At 35.2% G+C, this 22,000-nt stretch overlaps 1 protein-coding gene across 2 annotated transcripts in view; it reads left to right on the forward strand.

The window, feature by feature from the left end:
• Positions 1-22,000, forward strand: part of GABRG1 (gamma-aminobutyric acid type A receptor subunit gamma1) — a 79,557-nt gene that overhangs the window by 44,006 nt on the left and 13,551 nt on the right. For both annotated transcript variants that reach the window (XM_062213024.1, XM_062213025.1), the window contains exons 4-7: positions 10,420-10,640; positions 15,272-15,354; positions 18,009-18,146; positions 18,237-18,389. In XM_062213024.1, the coding sequence (XP_062069008.1) occupies positions 10,420-10,640; positions 15,272-15,354; positions 18,009-18,146; positions 18,237-18,389 (595 nt within the window). The remainder of the gene's footprint in view (positions 1-10,419; positions 10,641-15,271; positions 15,355-18,008; positions 18,147-18,236; positions 18,390-22,000) is intronic.

Genomic DNA, 22,000 nt, shown 5'->3' on the forward strand with positions numbered 1-22,000 from the left:
TCCTAGAGGAGTGGGTGTATGACACAATAGTTAAATTCCTAGGAAACTGCCTCCAATGTACAAGTGCCTAGTTTGGAGTCCCAGCTCCATTCTCCATTCCAGCTTCCTGCTAATGTGCCCTCTGGGAGGGTTCAAGCAATTTGATAGCTGTCACCCATGTAGGAGACCTATATTGATCTCCCAACATTTTTCTTCAGCCTGATTTGGTAGACATTTAGGGAGTGAACCAATGGATAGGAGCTCTGTCAATTTATGTCTGTCCTTCTTTCTGACTTTCAAATAAATAAATGAATTTTTAAAAATAAACTAAACTTTAAAATCTAAAATAAAATATTATAGAATCTAATTATCTGTCGATTACTATTGTTACTACAATTTTCATAACTTTTTTTGGAAGATTTATTTATTTATTTGAAAGTCTGAGTTACACAGAGAGGTGAGGCAGAGAGAAAGAGAGAGGTTTTCCATCTGATGGTTCACTCCCCAATTGGCCTCAATGGCTGGAGCTGCGCCCATCCAAAGCCGGGAGCCAGGAGCCTCCTCTGGGTCTCCCACACAGGTGCAGGGGCCCAAGCACTTAGGCCATCTTCTACTGCTTTCCCAGGCCATAGCAGAGAGCTGTTTCGGAAGTGGAGCAGCTGGGACTAGAACCAGCGTCCATATGGGATGCCAGTGCTTCAGGCCAGGGAGTTAACCCACTGCACCACAGCGCTGGCCCCTTCATTACTTTATATACATAATTTTATGATATTCTGTATTATTACACATACCCTTTTATATCACTGCATCTTTCCACTTGTTATATCAAGAATGCCATTTTCTTTAACTACAATTAAAAATCATCAAATGTTGCATAATATTAAGAGTTGATTAGTATCATAATATATTTAATAATCCATTATTTTACAATTGGGATGTTTCCTATTTACTGTGATCAAGAAAAATGCTATCATTATATCCTTTCAGCTACCTAATTATTTCTGTATGATATGGGTTCACACACCAGAGATCTCTACTTGATCTCTATCAGATTTTAAATATAGTTGTGTCTATTTTGAATTTTTCCTAATAAGATGACTGAAAGCTTTATGGATTAACAGATATAGAATTTGTACAATGAGCCATTTATTGCCTGGTAACCATGTCAGACATATTTTGCCAATGAGAACATGTAGATGACTCAGTCAGCACCATCTTCTAATAAGTTACAGAATTAGAGCTGTTCAATGACTTCCTCTCTTGGATCCAAACCATGTTCAATGCAGTACACATAACTTCTCAAATGTCTCATGATGTAGACATTTGATATACTCAGCATGTTCTGGAATGTCTTTAAAAATATGTATATAATTAAAAGGCAATATCTTATCCCTTATTTAATGTTTTATTTATTTCTTTAATTTTAAGGTTTATTTTTTATTTATTTGAAAGAGTTACAGAGAGAGGTAGAGACAGAGAGCGAGGTCTTCCATCAGTGGATTCACTCCCCATATGGCTGCAATGGCCAGAGCTGCACTGATCCAAAGCCAGGAGCCAGGAGCTTCTTCCAGGTCTCCCACGAGGGTGCAGGGGCCCAAGCACTTGGGCCATCTTCTACTGCTTTCCCTGGCCATAGCAGGGAGCTGGCTGGGAAGAGGAGCAGCCAGGATTAGAACCAGCGCCCATATGGGATGCCAGCGTTTTGGGCCAGGGCTTTAACCCATTGTGCCATAGCGCCAGCCCCTAATGTTTTATTTTTGTATGTGAAAAAGTTGTACATAATTAACTAGCTTTAGGAGTCTTGACTTTTGACATTTTGTTATAACAAACATTCTGACAAATTGCTATAATGGAAATTGTGCAAATTGGTTAATAAATCTTGGATTTTCTGGTGGAGTCCCCAGCTCTGTGTTGTACAAAATATGATCCAAACTACTGAGATAAGAAAGTAATTCTGAACTTGATGTAGACACATATCCACCTACAAACAAATGTCCACCTACAAAAAAATTCTTTATTTTGTGCATTAGTAATAGGGATAAGAATCTATGAACTTGTATTAATATAAATAATCCTAAGCATTAGCTATGCAAATTCTTTCTAAATGCATTATTTCCAAATATAGTGGCCTGTCTTGCTTAGATAGACAGCGTAATTCAGACAGTAAGATATACATTTTTAATTGTACACTGAAATTACTATTGCAGAAATACTTTTCCCACTCAGCTCTTAGGACAAGTAATCCAACTACCTAACACTGAACCAATACATGCCAAATGTTGCACATAAAGATGGAAAACATGATTGCCTGTTAGTGTTCACTAGGAAGCTGAGCCCTCACTTGAATATCAATTATCCAATGTACAGAAGTAGTTACCATGATTTTAATTGAGTGTGAAACATAATGTGAGGGTATAATTGAAATATATGTGTATGTTTGCTCTTATTCTGTGCTTCTGGCTGAAGAAGCATGTTCTAAGCAGGCTTCATTCATTCATTCATTCATTCAGATATTCCACAGTGACAACAAGGATATACATGCCATTAAAACAGAACACGGTGATAAAAGCAGAAAGGAAATAAGTGACACAAACTAGTAACTGAAATTTTCTCTACTGTATATGGGTGAAATGGCCATTTTTCTATTCAGTTATTGTTTATAGCTATTGTCTGCATTCCCATTAAACTAGGGTTTTCTTAATTATAATTTTATGTTTCATATGAATGAACTGTGCTATAGGGAAGAAGTTAAAATTCAGGATATATGTTCAAAATCTGGTACATGTTATATGATCTTGGAAAGTTTGCTTCCTTGTACTTTAATTATAATGGTAGAAATGAGGATTGGATAAGAAGATAAAGTTTGAAAATCTAAAAATAATTATTGGACAAAAACAATTTGATGCACTCTGGAAAGCAAATAAAAATGTTGCAAGGGTATTACCTTTATTTATTCTCTGCTTAAAAGAGACTACTAAGTGTGTAGGTATTGTGATGCAGTTGGTTAAACTGCCACCCAGAACACCCACATCCTCTGTCAGAATGCTTGGACTTGAATCTTGCTCTGCTTTGTATCCAGATTCCTGTTAAGGTACATCCCAGGAGGCATAAGATGATGGCTCTAGTTGGGTCCTTGACACCTAAATGGAAAACCCAGTTGGAGTTCCAGCTTCCTGGATATGACCTGATCCATTTACTGATGTCTCTCGCATTTGGGGAGTAAACCAGTAGAAGGAAGATTCTCTCTCTCTCTCTCTCCAAAATAGATAAATTTGGATCAGCATTATAGGGCCAAGCTTGTAAAACCATGGCCTATGATGCCAGCATGCTGCTCATCATAGGGCAGCAGGTCTGATAGAGCTCCTCAGGGCCAGCCTGGGGAGCTCAGGGGTCGAGCGGGATGATGAGCGTCAGTGGCAAAGGAACCACACCAGAGCCAGGAGATCAGTCAACGCCCAGGGCACAGCAGGGTTCTCAACTTTATTGGGAGGGGGAAAAGCCTTTATAGGCACAGAAAGGGGGCTGTCCAGTGCACAAGAGAACTGAGCCAACCAGCTGAAAGGTAAGGCAGGACACAATCCAGGCACACCCTCAAGGGCCTATCCCAGCCGAGGACACATATTGTTCACGAATACGGAAGTTTCCTGTCAGGCTAGGTACCTCCCCTGGGGGCCATCTTGGATTGTTGAAAACGCTGAGTCACTGGGATGCGGAAGTGCAGCAAACTCAAGTGAAGGCTTAGCAACTTTGTTTCCTTTTCGATTGGAGCCCCTCCCTGCACCAGCATCCCATAACTGATGTCTTGGTTGCTTCACTTCCAAACCAGCTTCCTTCTAATGGCCTGGGAAAAGTAGAAGATGTCCAAATGCTTGGGCCTATGCCACCCATGTGGGAGCTGAAAGAAGCTACTGGCTCTTGGCTTTGGCATGGCACCCATTTGACCTTGCAGCCAACTGGGGAGTGAAACAGCAGATAGAAAATCTTCCTCCTCCCGAGTCTCTGCCTGTCTCTCTGCAACTCTTTCAAAAAAATAAATAGATCTTTAAAAATAAATAAATAACCATTAAAGAATGAATGATCACTATGTGTGTATGTGTGTGTGTATGAATATATGATTTATTTTATTCACTTGAAAGGCAGAGTTGGAGGGGTGGGGAGAAGACAGACACACACCGAGAGAGAGAGACAGACAGACAGACAGACAGAGAGGGAGAGAGAGAGAGCATCTTCCATTGACTGGTTCACTCGTCAAATTACTGCAATGGCCAGGGTTGGACCAGATTAAAGCCAAGAGCTTCATCCAGGTCTCCCACTTGTGTACAGAGGCCCAAGCACTTGGACCATCTTCTGTTGCTTTTCCAAGTGCATTAGCAGGGAGCTGGACCAGAATGAAGCGTCCAGTACTCAAACTGATACCCTTAGGGGATGCTGGCATTGCAGGCAATGGCTTTATCCATTAGACAATGATACCAGCCCCCTGAATATAAATTTGAATTTACTTAAATAATGATCTATGAAAATATTTTTAATTTAGTATTAGAGGTAGGCTCAGAGTAAATTTCACATGATTTTGGATAAATGCTTCTAAAATATTTCATGGATATATGCTACTCAATATAAACTAGTATAGTAAAATACATGTGTCGGGTTGTTAGATATTAAATAAAAATACATTATCTTAATTATATAAAAATTTTCAAATATTGGTTTTTTCCTAAAAATGCTTTAAGTCAATATTAAATTGTAGCGAATTGGTAGTAAGTTTAAAATAAGTTTAAAATGTAAGATCAACACACATATCTCAGTTTAGTGATTCACTACACATCCAAAAACTGGTATATCTATTTATATTGATGTGTTCATTTTTTTCATTATTTACTCTCTTGAAACTTTTCTTAAAACCTCTATATCTTCAGTGAAGATTGCTTCTTTTCAGATTTCATGCTTATTCAGATCAACTCAGAGTTCAGGGAAACAGAAAGAGAGAAGAGCCTATCAATAGTGAAATTTTAATTTATTACATTCACTCCATTGAAAAGCAGGGAGCAAACTTCACTAAATTACAATCAAATAGAGCAAAGTGAAAAGAGTATAGAGACACAGAAAACATGAGGGTGCAATATATATTTTTTGTAACATAGTAATTAATCTCTCCCACTCTCTTGCCTAAAAAAGAAACACATGGATAACTTTTATTAAAGTTTATGACTCCATGATGTCCATTCCTATTATTATCATTCTGTGATGGTTAATTTTGTGTGGCGAGTGGACTATGCTATAACATTACATGGATATTTTCCCAGGCACAAGCCCACATGTTGCTGTGGAAGTATTTTTAGGATATGATTAACATTTATATCAGATTTTGAATAAAGCAAATTGTTCTTATCCCATGAAGTGAAAACACAGAAGATTGAGATTACTTGAGGGAGAAAGGATTCTGTCTCTATGCTACCTGGTAACTCAACATCGGCTCTTTCCTGGATCTCCAGTTGCCAATCTGCTGCACATATTTTTCCCTTCCTAGACCCAACAATACTGCCACAAATCAATACCCCCAAATAATTTTATAATCCATCTGCCATCACCATTATCATCAGTGTATCATCTGTCACCAATCTCTGCATCCATTTTACTCCTTATGTTTCTCTAGAGAACCCTAGCTAACACATGTTCATAAAGGCAGCTCCCACAACAGATCTCAGCTTACTTACTTTATAAACAAGGAAGCTGACCTTATCCTTTTTATTGACTGGTAGTGTAACCTCCTTAAAGATTGTAATTCACTTTTTTCTTGGTATTTTTTCTAGAATTTGGATACAGTGTGATTATACTATTTGATGTTTTACTCTTAAAATTGTATGTAGAATATTACAGAATATATATCTGGTAAGAATTGCACAAATAAGCATGATGCAGAAAATTAACAAATGAAGTTTTAGGATTTCAGTTTATCTTCCGTAGTATTTTCTAGCTGAAAATAATCTCTATTATTTCTATTTCTCTTGATTAATACTTCTCATAAGTCTTATTAGTTTCCATCTTTCATTCAGTATATATCCATATATTAACCCTCCATTTAAATTTTTGAAAACACAGTATAATAAAAAAGCAACAGTAACAATGGAAAATATTTGCTACAAAAGTTAACCAGTAAATACACATAATGTTATGTGTCTTTGTTCATATACATCCATAGACATAAAAATAAGATAGAGTCCAAAGTATTTGAAGCTGAATCAGGATTATTTGATATTTTTCAAACCACTTTTAGTATACTGCTGGATGACTTGAATAATTTAAAAAGCTGACATAAACTATTTGTTCCTTATTTTTTTCCATTTGAAAAATAGAATAACAACACTTTTTAACTTACTATTGTGATAGAATCAAGAAGCTGATGCTCTTACAATGATTGAGAAAATCCATTAACTTTTACCAGTAAAGCTATTTGTGCTGTGGGTTAGCTAGATGTGTATCTGTTCTCTGCATGTCATAGCTCTGGAACCTGAGTGATTTTCAACCATGATTTGGGTCACCATACTATTTTGGCCATGATTAGATTATTTAGAAGATTAAAGCCAAGCATTTCAGGATCAACCAAACGTCATGATAAAATTATGTTTGCATTAATTTCTTATATAGGCCTTGTATTTTGTGTGAAGTTTCTCATATTACCAGAATGATAGTAATATTGAGCTAATCAGTGATTTTAAAATGTAATGAAATAATTAATATTGATTTATAGAGTACTTTAACGTTAGATGCAATACATATTTGTAAATCTGTTATTGCAATAGTGAAGCCATTCTACATACTTTCATTAATATGGTTTCATGAGTTAAGTTAGAAATCAAGATGGGATGGCGTTTATTTATTAGGATATTTGATCAGTTATTTGCAAGGATGTATAGTAAATCTAATTAGGTAGATTGCATCTCAATTGTTAATGGTCTATTTGCTATTTCAACATGTTAATCTTAGAATATAAAGTACTTCTTGTTCTGAGTGAAGGGATGTTCCATTTCATATTTTCTTTGCTTATGTAATATTCAGATAGTTATAACCTTTAAATAGGAACATCAAGTACAAGAGCACTGTTTGGTCATTTTCTGGAAATGATACTAATACAAATGAGTGGATGAAATTGAGCTTTTCAATTAATATTAAATAACACAGATTAAATGGCCTTCTTAGTGAGGCATTTTTAAGGGTTAGCAACATAGAAGGGCTTGAGAGGATTAGACGCAACAATGAGTTTGGGAAGGACAGATTTTCAAATCTTGTATTCTATATCTTTTTATATCTAAGAATGAGAAGACAGTTGCATTAGATATCCTAAGTAAACTCTTCCATCTGCTAAGAAGCATCAACAGCTGCTTACAACACACCTCACTTAGACAAAGCAGTTCTCAATTACCACCAGTGATGCCCTGTTAGGAATACTGGAGCAAAGTATACCCTTATAATTGTTGAATTTTAGCCAACCACTACCTGGCTGGTATCTTAAGTAGATTTTGTTGCCAATCCCACAAAGAAAGTGCATAATCATGGCAAAAAAATTGATTAAACACTCTTTCTAGGCTATACCGAAAAATGAGAAATGGACCTCATTTATATTTACATTTATTAACCAAAATCAGAAAACATGTCATTAGTTTAGGTTGTACTGTTGGACTCTAAAAGTTTAATCATTTATGTGAGGTGAAAAGGCTTCTTGGATATGATAATATATCATAATTAATTCAAAATATAAGTTATCTGGTCTGAGAAGTAAGATTAAATAAAGATTAAAGATATATTCAAGGAAATTGCCCAAGAATTTTTCACATGGTTCAAGGAGGAGATTTACTGATGATGTTATATGTAAGTCTATTTGTTCTCCTAAATGCATTCCATGTTGTGTACCAATCAATAAATGTTATACAATAAGATTACCAAGCAGCCACAGCGTAAGTATGCTTAGTTATTATGCATTAGGTATTGTGATTTGTATTATTCATTAGCTTTCATTATAAACAAAGTACATTGGCAAGATTATGGCTATCAAATGAGGCTGCAAATGGACTTTCTGCCTATATCCCACTTTCTGCTCATAACTTGCCTTTCCATATTAAGTTACAAAAATTACAATTTTAATCTTCTGTCTCTACACTTGTAACTCTGGAGAGGCAACAAAGACTTTGGTAAGAGTCACAATGTATTTTTGCACATAAAGACTTCATGTTTTCAAACATGAATTCATGAAAAACAATGACTGACATACAATAGATATTAAATATAAAAGATTATTGCATGATCATATATTACATTACTATATGTAAAATCATCTATATTTATCTATCTCTCATCTGTCTGTCTCTCTGAATTCCTTTATATTCAATTACGTAATATTTGGTTTGTTGCTGAATTTTAACTAATCAATTCTAAAATTGCAACAGTGTTCATTCGAGATAGTTAAAATTTCCCTTTCAATTTTCTTCTATATCCCCTTAACAAATTATAAGTATTCCACCTACAAACCAGGATTTTTGTTCCAACTTACCCTTTAATAAGTTAATTCCTGGTCTGTTTACTTATTAGTCCTCATGGTATTGTTTTCAGTTCCCAATTATACTTCTATTTCTTTTTTAATTAAGATTTTATTTAATGAATGCAAATTTCTTAGGTACAGCTTTAGGAATATAGCTGGTCTTCCACCCATACCCGCCCTCCCACCCCTATTCCTGTCCCACCTCCTACTCCCTCTCCCATCCCATTCTTCATTAAGATTCATTTTTAATTATCTTTATATACAGAAGACCAACTCTATACTAAGTAAAGATTTCAACATTTTGCACACACATAGATGTAAAGTACTGTTTGAAGACAACTTTTACAGCTAATTCTCATAGTGCAACTCATTAAGGACAGAGGTCCTACATGGGGAGCAATGCGTAGTGATTCCTGTTGTTGATTTAACAATTGACACTCTTATTTATGACATCAGTAATCACCCGAGGCTCATGTCAGGAGCTGACAAGGCTATGGAAGCCTTTTTAGTCCACAAACTCCATCAGCATTAGGCAGGGACATAAGCAAAGTGGAAGTTCTTTCCTTCCTTCGGAGAAGAGTACATGCTTCTTTGATGGCCCCTTCTTTCCACTGGGATCTTGCTCACTGAGATCCTTCATGTAGGCCATTTTTTTGTGACAGTGTCCTGGCTTTCCATGCCTGAAATGCCCTCATGGGCTTTTCATCCAGATCCAAATTCTTTAAGGGCTGATTCTGAGATCAGAGTGCTGTTTAGGATATTTGTCATTATAGGAGTCTGCTTTTTCCTTAAGGTAAATTGGGTAATTGCTAATAAAAGCAAGCAGTGACTGTTTCCTGTCAAAAAAATTTACATAACACCTTGTATTTTTCAATTTATTTCCTCCTTCAACATCAAAGTTTCGGATATACGCGCAAACACACACACACACACACACACATGCATGTTTTCATTTCCCTTCCTATATGGTACTGATTATTACTGCATTATTACTCATTTACTTAATGAAATAAATTTGACATTTCATGGAAGACATTTTTTTAGGATCCAAAGTTAGCTCACACTTGATTACCTATTTCACAGTCATGCGACTTCCCATTTAAAGTATTTGATCACGGACAAGTTCTGAGCTTGGAATCCATTGGGTCTCATTATGACTACCAGTCTGTGTGTTAGTTCTGGATATGGGCTTAGGATCCATCTTCCTGTGGCTTGGCTCACTTTTCCTAACAGCTGATCATTAGCTCTGTGATATGGTACAGGGATTACTTGACCTCTTTATTACTCCATACATGTTACTGAAAATCATAACTATAGTAGTATATATTTCATAGGGTTATAATATGAATTTAATTACATGATATAGGTAAACCATTTAATACAATGTTTGGCATGACTTAATTTCTCAATAGGCTTGTATATGATTGCTTTAAAAATTTAAGAACAGTGGACTTAATAATTACAACTGCTTTTTCAGGAAAAGGACAATGGCTGTTAGATAATTTGGGAGGTATTGTATCTTGACTCAGCACTTGTGTTTTTTTGTAATTTAAGCACTGAATAAATATCACAAATTTTAAAATAATTGCTTTGCTAATATTAAAATAGTTTACTTTTGTATTTAATTTACATTTGCTGCCTATGTATATAATAAAGCCTTGAATAAAATGAAAAAAAAGAAAATCACAGTGATAGGCAACAATTATTTGAAATAATGAATTTTATTTTATATATTTATGTAAATATTTAAAAACAGTGGTTAAAATAATGGCATTTTCTCCCTCACAAAGACTGTGTTTAAATGATATTTACTTGCAGGAACTTCACAATATAAATATTTTAACTTCTGAGGAAAGCATCTAAAAGAGTGGCTTTACTAATATATTATTACCCTTTTTATATTTTAGGAGTACACAATTGATATAATATTTGCCCAAACATGGTTTGACAGTCGCTTAAAGTTCAATAGTACCATGAAAGTGCTTATGCTTAATAGTAATATGGTTGGAAAAATTTGGATTCCTGACACATTCTTCCGAAATTCTAGAAAATCTGATGCTCACTGGATAACAACTCCTAATCGTCTGCTTCGAATTTGGAATGATGGTCGAGTTCTATATACATTAAGGTAAACTTTTTAATTTTATTTTTAATTTTTTTTAAAGATTCATTTTATCAATTTGAAAAATAGAGTTACAGAGAGAGGTAGAGACACAGAGAGAGGTAGGTCTTCCATCGCTGGTTCATTCTCCAGATGGTCGCAATGGCCGGGGCCATGCCAATCACAAGCCAGGAGCCAAGAGCCTCCTCTGGGTCTCCCACGAAGGTGCATGGGCCCAAGTACCTGGGCCATCCTCCATGGCTATCCCAGGCCATAGCAGAGAGCCGAATGGGAAGAGGAGCAGCCGGAACTAGAACCTGTGCCTACATGGTATGCGGTGCTTCAGGCTAGGACATTAAACCACTGCGCCATAGCGCCAGCCTCGGTTATTTATTTTTTAATTTGTAGTTCTCTAATTTACTTTCAGTACTAACATTTGATCAGCTCATAAATTTTCCTTTTTCTTTTTTAAAATTTTATTTTATTTATGCAAGTTTTTTTTCTTTTTTTCATTTTTTAACTTTTATTTAATAAATATAAATTTCCAAAGTACAACTTTTGGATTACAGTGGCTTTTTCTCCCCATAACCACCCTCCCACCCACAACCATCCCATCTCCCACTCTCTCTCCCATCCCATTCTTCATCAAGATTCATTTCAATTATCTTTATATACAGAAGATCAATTTAGTATATACTAAGTAAAGGTTTCAACAGTTTGCACCCACACAGATACACAAAGTATAAAGTACTGTTTGAGTACTAGTTATACTGTTAATTCACATAGTACAACACATTAAGGTCAGAGATCCTACATGGGGAGTAAGTGCACAGTGACTCCTGTTGTTGATTTAACAATTGACACTCTTGTTTATGGCATCAGTAATCACCTGAGGCTCTTGTCATGAGTTGCCAAGGCTATGGAAGCCTTTTGAGTTCACCAACTCTGATCTTATTTAGACAAGGCCATAGTCAAAATTGAAGTTCTCTCCTCTCTTCAGAGAAAGGGAGCTCCTACTTTGATGGCCCGTTCTTTCCACTGGGATCTCACTCACAGAGATCTTTCATTTAGATTGTTTCTTTGTTTGTTTGTTTGTTTGTTTGTTTTTGCCAGAGTGTCTTGGCTTTCTATGCCTGAAATATTCTCATGGGCTTTATAGCCAGATCCGAATGCATGAAAGGCTGATTCTGAGGCCAGAGTGCTGTTTAGGATATCTGCCATTCTACGAGTCTACTGTGTATCCTGCTTCTCATGATGGAATGTTCTCTCCTTTTTAATTTTATCAGTTAGTATTAGCAGACACTGGTCTTGTTTATGTGATCCCTTTGACTCTTAGACCTATCATTATGATCAATTGTGAACTAAAACTGATCACTTTGACTAGTGAGATGGCATTGGTACATGCCACCTTGATGGGATTGAATTGGAATCCCCTGGCACCTTTCTAACTCTACCATTAGGGGTAAGTCCGGGAAAGCATGTGCCAAACTAGACATCGCCTCCCTCTCTTATTCCCACTCTTATATTTAACAGGGATCACTTTTCAATTAAATGTAAATACCTAAGAATAATTGTGTGTTAATTATAAAGTTCAACCAATGGTATTAAGTAGAACAAAAAAATACTAAAAGCAATAAAGTAGTAATTTGTTCCTCGACAGTCAGGACAAGGGCTGATCCAGTCATTGTTTCTCATAGTGTCCCTTTCACTTCAACATGTTTCCTTTTAGGTGCACAGTTATCTGTCACCAATCAGGGAGAACATATGATATTTGTCCCTTGGGGACTGGCTTATTTCACTCAGCAGGATGTTTTCCAGATTCCTCCATTTTGTTACAAATGACCAGATTTCATTTTTTTTTTAGTATTTTATACAGTACATATCCCATAATTTCTTTATCCAGTCTACTGTTGCTGGGCATTTGGGTTGATTCCAGGTCTTAGCTAGTGCAAATTGAGCTGCAATAAACATATAGGTGAAGACAGCTCTTTTATTTGCTCATTTAATTTCCTTTGGGTAAATTCCAAGGAGTGGGATGGCTGGGTTGTATTCAGGTTTCTGAGGATTCTCTAAATTGACTTCCATAGTGGTTTTACCAGTTTGCATTCCCACCAACAGTGGGTTAGTGTCCCTTTTTCCCCACATCCTTGCCAGCATCTGTTGTTGGTAGATTTCTGTATGTAAGCCATTCTAACTGGGGTGAGGTGAAACCTCATTGTGGTTTTGATTTGCATTTCCCTGATTGCTAGTGATCCTGAACATTTTTTCCTGTGTCTGTTGGCCATTTGGATTTCCTCTTTTGAAAAATGTCTATTGAGGTCCTTGGCACAACTCTTAAGTAGTTGTTTTGTTGTTGTTGTTGTGGAGTTTCTTGATCTCTTTGTAGATTCTGGTTTTTAATCCTTTATCGGTTGCATAGTTTGCAAATATATTTTCCCATTGCAAGTTTTCATATATACAGATTTAGGAACATAGAGACACTTCCTACTCAACCCTTCCTCCCACCTAGGCTCCCTCCCTCTTGTATTCTCACTCTAAATTTTTACAAAGATCTTTTTTCAGTATACCTAAGAATTATATAGTTAACAATATTCTAAGTAAAAAGTTTCAATACTGTTCCTCAACAAAAGATAAAAGGGTTGTAAACAATCATCAATCTCAAAATGTCTATTTCAATCCAATACATTACATTTCAGGTACTGTATTAGTTACATTGGATCAGGGAAAAGATATGATATCTGTATTTTGGGAACTGGCTTATTTCACAAGATATAATGGTTTCTAATTGTGTCCTTATTGTTTCAAAAAACAGGATTTCATTTTCTTTTTATAGCTGAGTAGTATTCCACAATGCATATACCATAATTTCTTTGTCCACTCAACAGCTAATGAACATCTGGTTTGATCCCACATTGTAGCTGTTGTGAATTGTGAAGCAATGAACACGGGGGTACAGATAACCCTTTCATATGCTGATATCTTTTGATTTGGGTAAATTCCCAGGAGTAGGATGGGTAAATCATATGGCAGGTCTATATTCAGGTTTCTGAGGTATCTCCAATACTATTTTCCACAGTGACTACACGAGTACATTCTTACCAACAGTGGAGCAGAGTAACTTTTCCCCCACATCATCTCCAGCATCTTTCATTTGTTGATTTCTGTATAGGAGCCATTCTAACTGGAGTGAGGTGAAACCTCATTGTGCTTTTGATTAGATTTGCATTTTCCTTATGGCTAGTGATTTTGAGCATTTTTTCCAGTGTCTGTTAGTCATTTGAATTTCCTCTCTTGAAAAATGCCCGTTCAGATCCTTTGTCCATTTCTTCATCAGATTGTTTGTTTTGTTGTTGTTGAATTTCTTGAGCTCTTTATAGATTCTGGATGCTAACCCTTTATCAGTTGCATAGTTTGCATATATTTTCTCCTATTCTGCCAGTTGCCAGGTTTTCTGTATGAGTCCATCTGGTTATATTTTGTAATGCTTGGATTTTCAAAAGTGATGTGAAACATCTCTATGAAATTATAAATGCCCACGGTTAACTTTATTAACTAATTTCCTTGGACATACCTGCTTTTTAAGAATTATTCATGATGGAAAAATGTATAAGGATAAGAAAAAAATAACGATACTTGACTATCTATAAATTGTTAATCTTGTAGGTGTGCTCATGTGTGCATGTATAAGTTTGCTGAGATCCTGAAGTATGAGCTTAAAATGCAAATGTAGGGGGTGAGTGTTTAGTGCAGCACTTTCATAGCACTCAGGATGCCTGAATCCCAGAATCTAGCTTCTTTTTAATGTGCACCCCAGGATGCAGCAGGTGATGGATCAAATACTTAGGTTCCTGCCACTCATGTGGAAGATGCAAATTGAGTTTCTGGATATTGGAGCATTTTGAAGGGTGATCCAGTGGATAGAAGATCTCTCCTTTTCCATTCATCCTTCTGTCTTTATATCTGACTTTCAAATCAATAAAAAATTAGTTAATAATTTCCATGTAAGTATAGGGATATTATGGAACTGTATACAAAGCAACTTAAATCGCTGGTGAAGAAAAATTAGAATTTTCTTACTCACTTATGACTATTATAATAGTATCATTTCAGACCTTGAGACTTTAGGATTATTACCATATTCTAATATTATATATTAGTCCTTTATTATAGAACAAAATCACATTTCCAAACTAAATAAGAGGGTTGGGCATTGTGACACAGTGTGTTACACGCCTGGTTGGGATGACCATATAACACATATCATTGTGTCTTATTAGAGAATCAGCTATTGAGTACTTCCAAATTAACGTCCTGCTAATATGCCTGAAAAGCCAACAAATGATGGTGCAAGTATTTGTGTTCCTGCCATCTTCATGAGAGTCCTGGATAGACTTCCTGGCTAAAAACCTTGATCTGATCTACTCCTGGCTATTGCAGGCATTTAGGTTTTAAACCAGTTGTGGATAGGAGATTCTCTCTTTCTCTGTCTCTCTGTCTCTCTGTCTCTCTCTCTCTCTCTCTCTCTCTCTGTCTCCCTCTTGTTTTATGTCACTCTGGCTTTCAAATAAATAAATAAAACCCTTTAAATAAATTATACAAAATATTTTAATGCTTAAAATGTTTATCTTTAATACTTACTTGTTTTTCTTTCTAACTAGGTTGACAATTAATGCAGAATGTTACCTTCAGCTTCATAACTTTCCTATGGATGAACATTCCTGTCCACTTGAATTTTCAAGCTGTAAGTGATAAAAAATTCATAATTTCATAGAATTTTAGCTTCCAACTATCTTTATTTTAAATAGAAAATAAGATAGAATACAGTTTTCAAAAATGTGGATTGTATTCAACTGTCTCAGATAAAAGGATAAAGTAATTACAAATAATGAATTTGCTTCTTACTTTTAGAAGTGGCAATACATATGGTGTGAATACATATTTTATTAAATAATTCTGTATATGTTTTGTCGTTTTCAAATGTTCTGTTGTTTTTGATTAAGTAGACTACTGAAGAAAAATTTATAGTCAAATGCTTTTACATAAGCAAGAATAAAAAGTTGATTCAAATAATATCCATTTTTCTAAAAGTATGATTTAACTTTATTACATTGGATTTTAAAATATGTTTCAAATATTTATTTAGTGGAAACTATTTACTACATGAATATCACATATTTGAGAAGACTTAATGAGTCAGAAAAGGCAAGGTAGAAATAAGTTTATTTAATTATAAAAAGCAACAAAAGAAAAGTGGTTAGTGCTAAACAGTTTGAGTACAAAGACCAAATGCTTTCTTTCAAGGAAAGAGTTATAGTCTTTTTGTAGTAATATTAATTACATTTTATCTTTATTAATACATTAATCCTCATATATTTTTGTAAAATATTTTTCTATAAACCTAATTAAGAAAGTCTTACAAACATATAAAATAATATTTAAATTTTTCCTTATATTTGCAAATTATCTACTGCTGTTTTACTCTCAAAATTCTACTTTATCAGAGTCCATTCTTAATTACTTATTTGTAAGGATTACCATAGTTCTTCACTTGCTAAATTCCCATATATTTGTGAGTTCAATTTATTAATTATTTTATTGAATTTTCTTAATGATTTTTCTCATAAAAACATCCTTTATTTGTGTATTTATTTGAAAGTCAGAGTTACAGAGGGAAAGGGAGACACACTCACAGGTCTTCCATCTACTGCTTCACACCTCAAATGGTGGTAAGGACCAGAGTTGGACCAGACCAGAGCCAAGAGCCAGAAGCTTCGTTTTGATCTACAATGAGGGTGCCAGAGGCCCAAGGACTTGGCCCATCCTCCGCTGTTTTTCCCAGGCGACCTGCAGGGAGTTGGATGGGGAGTGAAACAACTGGAACTCAAACCCATTCCCATATGGGTTTCTGGCATTGCAGGGATAGCTTTAGACACAATGACACAACACCAGCACTAAAATATTATTTTATATTAATATCTTATATATCACTGTGTTAGGAGTTTTAAAATTAACATATCAAAGAATAAAACAAATTACAAAAATTAATTAATAGGAAACCTGGAAGAATAGATGATATGAAAACAGGATAAAGTAGCAGTTACTATACTTCTGACTGCCACTCTTAAGTCTTGTGACATTCTTATAATCTGCTTTGTGAGTACATTTGAGTACCTGTGACAATCATTGTTAATTTTTCTGGTATTCTGTAAGAGTACGGTAGAGAATTAAGCCTGTTTCACAAAATATGTATGCAAGATTTTGTTGCACTCTCAATAAGTCAGTAACATGAGATTCACAATGGCTACATATTTAACTAGCTGTGTTTGTTGTTCTGACTCTCCTATAAATGATGACTACAGCCTCTATGGTTGCAAGGAATAAGAACTATGAGTAAGCTAGGTGGGTAGAGATCTAGAGAGTAAAAGAAAAATGATGGAGAAAAAAGAGAGGGAAAACAGATTCTTAAATAGGTCAACACAGATAACTAACTAGTTCTGTTGCAGAAAAGAGATCTTAGTTCAACTTGATACCTTATTTTGGAAATTTCTTAAGTTGACTAGTGAGTTCAGCTTCCCTAATATAATAGAGCAATCTTTATGTTTTGCTACTAAAATACTCTCAGAGAAAGATAAATGATCACAAACAAGAAGGAATTTTCAACCACAAAATTTCACATAAAAAGTTAAAAGTGGGCCGGCGCCGTGGCTTAACAGGCTAATCCTCCACCTTGCGGCTCCGGCACACTGGGTTCTAGTCTCGGTTGGGGTGCCAGATTCTATCCCGGTTGCCCCTCTACCAGGCCAGCTCTTTGCTATGGCCCGGGAATGCAGTGGAGGATGGCCCAAGTGCTTGGGCCCTGCACCCGCATGGGAGACCAAGAAAAGCACCTGGCTCCTGGCTTTGGATCAATGAGATGTGCTGGCCACAGCGGCCATTGGAGGGTGAACCAACGACAAAAAGGAAGACCTTTCTCTCTGTCTCTCTCTCACTATCCACTCTGCCTGTAAAAAAAAAAAAAAAAAAGTTAAAAGCCTGCAAATCAGATTTGCAGCCAATTATGACCTCAGAATATTTGCAAAATGGTAACTTCTACATGTGGCTTTGACAGCCTTGTGGGGTAGAAGCCTAATAAAACATAATCTGTACATGAGGCTGGGTTATAAAAGACTAGACACTTGGGGTCACATGAAGTAGTGTCCTCTACCCCCAATACACATACAGTCACTACAGGCTAAAATAAAGTTGCCTCTGAAATCAGCCTATCAAGGTAAAATAATTGTGATATGATTATCCTTTATATTATGGATATATAGTTTATGCAGGGCCTTCTATATTTTTTGTGCCTTATAATGAAACTTTCTAGCTAGACACTTTTTATTTTAATTTCTTTTCTAGATGGATATCCTAAAAATGAAATTGAGTATAAGTGGAAAAAACCCTCTGTGGAAGTGGCTGATCCTAAATACTGGCGATTATATCAATTTGCATTTGTAGGGTTACGGAACTCAACTGAAATCTCACACACAATCTCTGGTAAGACAAAACAAGGAAGCAATGAATGATAGTAGCATATGTTTTTGTATATTTTATAACCAGAATAAAACATATGTTTTTTTCTTCTAGGGGATTATGTTATCATGACAATTTTTTTTGACCTGAGCAGGCGGATGGGATATTTCACTATTCAGACCTACATTCCGTGTATTCTGACAGTTGTTCTTTCTTGGGTGTCTTTTTGGATCAATAAAGATGCAGTACCTGCAAGAACATCACTGGGTATGATATGCAATGCTATGCTATAGTATTAGAGGATATTTAAATGCATTTTACTGTGGTCAAAGTTTGTAGTCACCCTTACTAGAGTTATTTCCCTAGGCTGCAATCAGATAAAAATGGACAGGTACGTTAGTACAATACCGTTTTGAAATGAATATATAAAAAATAATGAGAAAATATAATTATAAAGAAATTGACATTTTAGAAAATTTCTTATTTCTCCTGCTAACACAGATCAAGGGAAGCCTAGGTGCACAGTGAGAATTAATACGTTAAAATCAACATAGTCTCTGAATTGTATTTGGATCAATATTTTCTTTTTATTTGTTTGAGATTTATTTTATTATTCATTTGACAAGCAGGGTTATGGAGGTTGGGGGGAGATGTGAAGAGGAGACAGACAGAAAAAGGTTTTCCGCCTGCTGGTTCACTCTCCAAATGGCCATGAACATGAAGGCTGGGATAGGCTGAAGCCAAGTGCCAGGAACTCCAGCTGTGTCTCTCCTTTGAGTAGTAGGTTCCCAAGTATTTGGACCATCTTCTGCTGCCTTCCCAGGTGCATTAACAGGGAACTGAATGAGAAGCAGAGCAGCTGGGATTGGCACTGGCACTCATACGGATGCCAGCATCGCAGGTGGCAGCTTAACCCGCTATGACACAAAGATGGTCCCAAAATTTTCAATATCTTTTAATCAATACTTTACTTTTTGCTTTAGCTAAATCACTCATAATCAGCATTAATTTACTAGTGTCTGTTTGCATGGCTTTGCAATCCTGACTCATAACTTTGCAAATGAACAGTCAACTTTTCTAAAGGACTGGTAATTGGAAAGAATAAGAAGCTCCATGGGATTTCATGTTTAAAGATTTGTTTTATTTATTTGAAATGCAGAGTTACAGAGAGGCAGAGAGAGAGAGAGAGAATCTTCCATCCACTGGTTCATTCCCCAAATGGTTGCAATGGCCGGAGCTGGGCTGATCCGAAGCCAGAACCCAGGAGTTTCTTCCAGGTCTCCCACGTGGGTGCAGGGGCCCAAGGACTTGGGCCATCTTTTGCTGCTTTCCCAGGAACATTATCAGGGAACTAGATAGGAAGTAGAGCAGCTGGGACTTGAACCAGTGCCCATATGGGATGCTAGCACTGCAGGTGGCAGCTTTACCCACCACGCCAGAGCACCAGCCCTGCTCATAGGTTTTGTTATCTATAAAATATATAATTGGCCTGTGAATATTTGAGAATTGCTCGTACAATCCTATTGATTAAAAGGTTAATTTATAATTCATGTTTGATATAATAGATTTTTGCTCTCTTTCTCTAGTGATCTATTGCAGTAATCAAATCATATAAGAAAATAAGTGGCTAATTAATGCACATTTGTTTAACAAATTATAATCTGCATTCTTATGTTGATATACAAAGAAAACTTGTTAATCAACTGATTCATCCTTAAAATCAATGTAAGACACAAGTCACACTGCTGATAATTGCATCTTATAAAAATGAAGGAAGCTGAGATCATTTCTATTTTCAACTACAAGGAGGTTTTTATGTAGTTTCTGTGATAGATGGTAAATAATTCCATTTAATAAATGTAGTGAAATCCAGATCACGTAATAACAAAGATCAAACATGAGGCATGTAACTCTATACTTGGAAATATAGTTTCTTTGGGAGACTAAATGGAAATATTAATATAACTCATGCACAAAATCTACTAATACTTCAGAATTTTTTCTTGAAAATATTTTAAATTATTTTATGTTCAAGGCACATGAATTACTTTGGGCTTTAGGTTTGCTGCTGTGAGTATAACTTAAATATTTTATTTATTCTTATTTTCATTTGCATATTTTTCCCCAAAGAAAATTTGAATGCATTATTTCTGTCATTGGGTTTGTAGAAAGCTATTTGCTAGAGTGTCATAAAATTGTGAAATTGTTTCTTTGCTTGAATTCATCTTTTTCAATATTAGCATATCCCATCACAAAGATAAGCACAGCAAGATTTTACTGTAAGATTCTCTCTCTCTCTCTCTCTCTCTCTCTCTCTCTCGAACTGCTTTTCAAATAAGTAAATAAATCTTGAGGAAAACCCTGGAAGATATCTTACAATCTCAGATACTACATAGTTAGACAATCAAGAATTTTAAAGTATATTTTAACAAACATTTGTCAGATATTTCCTATAGAACAAGCACTGTTCTTGGTGCTGCAGTGTTAACAAGTGAACCAACATTAAGAAATGTTCATGGTATTAAAATTTTTTTAGTGGGGAAATCATGAGATGTGCAAATATTAAAGCAGCTACTAAAATTTTAGTGTGATAAAGGCAATGAAGAGGAAATGGTACGAGTGGTTAGAGGAGAGTGGGTAGATGTTTATGGTGTTTGTTACTGCATATGCATAGATCTCTCCAGAGACGACTTTTGAGCAGTGATCTTAAGTATCTAAAGAGCTGGTGGATATTTTGTAGAAAGGTACTCCAAACAGGGAGAACCACAGGTTCTTAAGAGAGACTATCTGCTAGGCTATCCCTGATGTTAAGATAATGTTGTAGTTAAGCTGATTGAAAAAATTAGAAAAGAGATTGAGTAAGTGGCCAGTTGTCAGATCATGTCACTCTTACTGAGTCATTTTAAGGACATTGAATTTTATTCCAAAAGTGCTGGGAGTCTATTGTAGGATTTTAAGCAGGAGAAGCGATAGAGAAAAGAATTATGTTTTTTGAGATGTTTTGTGATTCTCTAAACATCCCAAATGTTTTCCTGTTATTGTGGACCTAAGATATTTTCCTGAAATTGACTCTGCTCTTCTCAAACTAATCAGTGACAATAACTACTAACTTGAAAAGGTAACCGAAAACCAAGTTCTACTGTAGTTTTTGTTTCCACATAAAAAACAAATATAATATCATGTTCCTAAGATAAAATTTAACACAAGTATTAATAATAAAATAAAACCACATATTTTTTCAAGATTTTCAATGTAATAATGGAATATAATTGTGGAAGGAATATCTTTGGAAATATATTTTTGTATAACTGTGGAAATACTGTAATTCACTTTTTTTAAAAAAGTGTGCAGACTGAGAAAATTTAGAGAGACATGCATTCAATAAAATTATTCATTATTTACTAAATATGAAGCCTCTAATATATATATGTACATATATGCTTATTTTAAAATATTTGAAACAGCAATAATGGGAGAAGTAACAACCCTGCAACCATAATTGAGGATTTTAATACTCCTTCTTCTTTTATTGTTAAAACTGCATAAAAATCATTTAAAAATGTAGAAAAGCTTATGAAATGACCAACTTCTTGACTTACATGATGACTATAGAACTCTACACCTAACTTCAGAATACAAAATATTTGTACCTTCATGGAGAGTATTAACCAAGATCTCAATAAAATAAAAATTAACCAAGATCTCAATAAATCAAAAGACTAAGATTTTTCAGAGTGTATTTCTAGGAAAAACTGAAATCCATTAAAAGTTAAGAAAAGTGACTTAACTAATAATGACAAATTTGGAAATTAAGAAAAAGACCTTTCAGATAACCCTTGGGTCAAAAAAGAATTAAAGGGAAGTTAAACAATATTTCA

The sequence above is a fragment of the Lepus europaeus genome, chromosome 16 (genome assembly GCF_033115175.1).
Source record: "Lepus europaeus isolate LE1 chromosome 16, mLepTim1.pri, whole genome shotgun sequence".
Lineage (NCBI taxonomy): Eukaryota > Metazoa > Chordata > Mammalia > Lagomorpha > Leporidae > Lepus > Lepus europaeus.